The sequence below is a fragment of the Kryptolebias marmoratus genome, linkage group LG19, assembly GCF_001649575.2.
Source record: "Kryptolebias marmoratus isolate JLee-2015 linkage group LG19, ASM164957v2, whole genome shotgun sequence".
Classification (NCBI taxonomy): Eukaryota; Metazoa; Chordata; class Actinopteri; order Cyprinodontiformes; family Rivulidae; genus Kryptolebias; species Kryptolebias marmoratus.
The window spans coordinates 14665104-14669295 of record NC_051448.1 but is presented as its reverse complement, the minus strand read 5'-3'; the positions used below and the strand labels follow the sequence as shown (position 1 = coordinate 14669295).

The 4192-nt window shown below is 43.7% G+C and overlaps 1 protein-coding gene across 1 annotated transcript; it reads right to left on the bottom strand.

Annotated features, from left to right (window-relative positions):
• Nucleotides 1-2097: 2097 nt before the first annotated feature.
• On the bottom strand, nt 2098-3798 carry LOC108231770 (thyroxine 5-deiodinase-like). The gene has a single exon (XM_017409050.3). The coding sequence runs from the start codon at nt 3521-3523 to the stop codon at nt 2717-2719; it is 807 nt and encodes a 268-aa protein (XP_017264539.1). The 5' UTR covers nt 3524-3798; the 3' UTR covers nt 2098-2716.
• Nucleotides 3799-4192: the final 394 nt, after the last annotated feature.

Below are 4192 nucleotides of genomic sequence, written 5' to 3'. Positions count from 1 at the left end.
CATGTTGTGTTACAGCTCACTGCGCGTTGTTGGATACGTGCACGCTGGCATGTGGGTTGCAGCAGTGGGACACGTGTGAACTGAACATTTATTCGTTTCAGGAGCTGCAACGATCTGAGCCCGTGATGTCTTTTAAAGAGGTGCAGTTCACACGTTTCTCTGAGTAATCAGAAAAATAAAAACCCCACAGCATCCTGGTGGGTCAGTTGCACAAAAGTGGAAAGTTCCTTACTGTACCTGAATGCAGCCCAGTTTTTCCATTTTGTGCAACTTCACATCCACTCCAGTACCTCTAAAGGGACAATCCATTTATTTGTCATTTGTGAGTCAAAGATGTCAAATTCAGACCTTAAACACTAAATAATTCAGCAGGCTTTGAGAACATGACCTATTGTTAAATTTTAAATGAGGGGTTTCCTACTTTTTGTGTGTGTGTTTGATGCAACATTTCAGATCCATCAAAAAAAAAAAATCTCCAAACTTAAAAAGTTCAAAATAATATCTTCAATTTAACTTGCTTCTTGCCCTCTAACATTTCACTATATGTAATCTATCATACCATGAATATTACTATATTAGCCCAAGAGCTCCTACTTGTCACATTTAAGCAGAAGATCCGAACACTTCTCTGTTGGCTTTCTTATATAGAGAAGAGTCATCTTGGTCAGATAAGACAAATCTAATCTCCTTGGGTCACCGTGTTCCTTATAAACACGTGCCAATGGTGTCTTTCTGGCACGTTCAACCGTTAAAAAACAGTAGCTTTGATGGTTGCTGTATGTAAAAACAACAAACCCTTTTTATGGTCTGACCCTTGTAGCCTGGGCCTGTTTGTTTGACTCTCTGAGCCGTCGATCAGCCTCAGGTGACCAGAGAGTAATTCAGGAAGAAAGCTCTTTGGTCAGACGTCGCTGATTGACTGACATTCTTCTCTCACTTTATCACAGGCTTTTTGAGCCACGGCGTGAAAAGAAGGGGAAGTTTAAAGAGACACCATTTTCTTTTTTTCTTTCTTTTTTTTTTTTTTGTCCTTTTGAGTGTAGAAACAGATGTAAAGCAAGGGCACAAATCGTCTCTACATGGTGCTCTCTGTTCAGCCCTGGCAGCCTGCAGGACACACACATGCACACACACGCACACACACGGCTTTCCGATTCACACGTGTTGCGGATATTATGAGCCATAAAGGACGTCGAGCAAATAGAAACCCAGGCCACATGGGACCAACATAATCCAAATTACATTTGTCAATTTGTAGAACAGGAGTTTAGCTTCAGCTAAGCTTTAGGTTTTTACCCCATATGTTCTCGGTTGAACTATTGCCCAAAGGAAGTCATGACAACATAAACACCTTTAACTCACATTATACAGACATCTTATTAGATTTTTTTCTTCATTTTTCATATTGTTTTTATTTTTGTGCTACTTTACATGCATTCTAATAAATGGAAAATTATAATAAAATATAGGAGTGTTTTATTGTTATTATTATTTATTTTGTTTGCTTCCTGGACATCTTCTAAACCCCCCTATTTTAGTGTTTTGTGACCCACAATGGAGTCCTGACCTCAAATTTGGGAACCACTGTTGTAGAAGACTAAACCTGAGTGCATGAATGATAGGAAAAAAGGAAGAGCTGACAGATTAAACCTGAATGACATTCCTCTTTCTTTAGGCTAATTAAAAGATATAAAAAAGGCCACAGCTGTGTAAAGTCATACATAAGTAACAATTCTAGATTGAATCGGATTTAAACCATAACTGTTTTATGATCTGATGTGAAAAAAATAACTTTTAACTTAGCTAAAATTTCTATAATTATATGTAACTTTGTAGGGTCAGTTCTAGCTGTTAAATATGAAAGCAACCCATTTGCTTTGACCTGTATGTGTGTGTGTGTGTGTGTATATTATATATGTGTATATCCCTTTAAGTGCAAAAAAAATGAATGCTTTCCTGATCAGTCTTAAAAAATGGTGAATGCAAATAATAACCTAACATGAAAGAGGATAAAATAAAGTGCCAATAAAATTTAAGGCACAACAATGACCAAAGACAATAAGTTTAAGGTTCCAATGAGTATTACGTGGTCACAAGTGGTGTAAATCTGTAATTTATTACAAACATTTGTTCAGTTACATCGTTTCCAAAAATAAAATAAAATAAAATAAAATGAAATAAAAAATAATAATAATTCACAGTCACTGGGAAAAGCTGAATCCCTCTGCTGGTGTCAGGAACATCAGTGTCGGTTTTCTGGATGCGACCTTTTAAAAACCGAACTTCACACAGACGCCAGAGCGAGATATCAGCCTTTACGCATCCTCTCCCACACACACACACGCGCACGCACACCACACATACACATATTGTAGAAAAATAGAGTGATCATCAACTGAACCCAGATTCAACTGATTAAACACTTTTCCATACAAAAAAAAACAACAAATAATAATAAAGAAAATCGCTATGAGCAATCAATGACAAGCACAATTTGACAGCCTAAAAGGCTCTAAAGTCTTCAACATAAATTTTAACCTCTCTCTCTATATATCTGTCCAGAGTCTGTATGCATGAAAAAAAAAAAAAAAAAAAAAAAAAAAAACACCCACAACAACATATGTGTGGTGTGTTTGATAGCAGCATCAGGTATGGTTTGCACTGTGTTGGACACTGAAGCAGAATGAGCGGAGCAGCAGGCAGGTTTAAGCATCAACTACACACACATGACTGCCGTCTGAGGAGCCGCCAGCTGCTTCCTGTACTCCTCCAGCCAATTCTTCAGCTCGGAGATCCGGTAGCCCTCCGGGCCCCTGCCCCCCTGGTACACCACCTTCTCGTCCATCACGATGTAGAGTCTCTCAAAGTAGGCTCCGTACGCCGCGTTGGACGCGTTGTCCATGTTGTCCACTACCACGTTGCTCCCGGGCACCTCGGAGAGCATCAGCTGGGCGGCTCTCAGTCTGTCCTCCAAGCAGCGGTGCTTGGGGATCTGGTACGGCGCGTCGGAGCTCACCCAGCCGTCCGACGGGTGCGCCTCCTCGATGTACACCACCAAGAAGTCCGCGACGTCCGCGTACAGGCCCATGACGCGCTGGAACGCCGCCAGGCGCGTCATGAACGGCGGTCAGGAGCAGCTGCCGAAGTTGAGGATGAGCGGTCTCTTGCCGTTCGTGCAGTCCAGGAGGCGCACCGGCCGCCGCTCCTGCACCAGCACCACCTCGGTGTTGGGCGCAGCCTGGCCCAGGTGCGCGGATTTGAGAAAGTCCAGTTTCTGGCCGTGCCACACGGCCCGCAGGGACTCCCAGGTGAACATCCTGTTGGAGTCGGAGACGCACAGCGGCGGGTCGTCCGGGCCGTCCTGCTTCTTGCCCATTATCAGCAGCAATTTCCTCCGGATGCACAGAAAGTCCAGGAGCCACAGCATGACGGCGGTCAGCAGGAACCGGGGCAGCAGCATCAGGCACAGCGCGGCGTGCTTCAGCGCACGAGCCACTTGGACACCTCCGGAGTCGTCCATCATCTCTTCCTCTAAGCTATAGGACGACACTGACACAACTGAAACATTCAGTCACCTTTAGCCATTGGAGAAAACTAATCTGACGCAGGCAGGCACTCCTTTTATAGGTACCCGCGCCGCCCACTCACATGGTGGGGATTACCTCCCGTCAACTCTGAGCTTCAGAGACACACACAGAGGTGGGGTGGGGGTGCCCAACGGTCCAGATGTCCAAATGGAGGGGGGCTCCTTGTAAGCCCGTTTGCCTTCCTTTATTCTCCCTGAAGCAAGCTTCTTGTTATATTGCCTCTCTCTTTTTTTTAATATTTCTTGCGCATTCACCGTCGATCCTGAAAGTCTGGATTTTACTTTCCGCCAGCCTTCCAATAAACTGTGATCTCCTTCAGATGAAGGCTGAGCAAACAGCCACTAGAAGGCGCTGCACCCACACAGACTGCACACTGAGAAGATTTAAATTTCCAGCAGAAAAGTTGGAGCTGCAGACCTTCCGTGTGTGTGTGTGTGCTGATGAACTGATTCCAGGGCAGAGTCACTCAGGAATTGCATTTCCATTTATACAAAACACATCTTTGTACGATTTTCTGGCAAGGTTTGAATGAAAGTTAACAAGCCCGTGTTCTTTGGAATCATTCTTTATTTTTCTCCTGGTGTTCAGTTTAATTAGACTCTTCT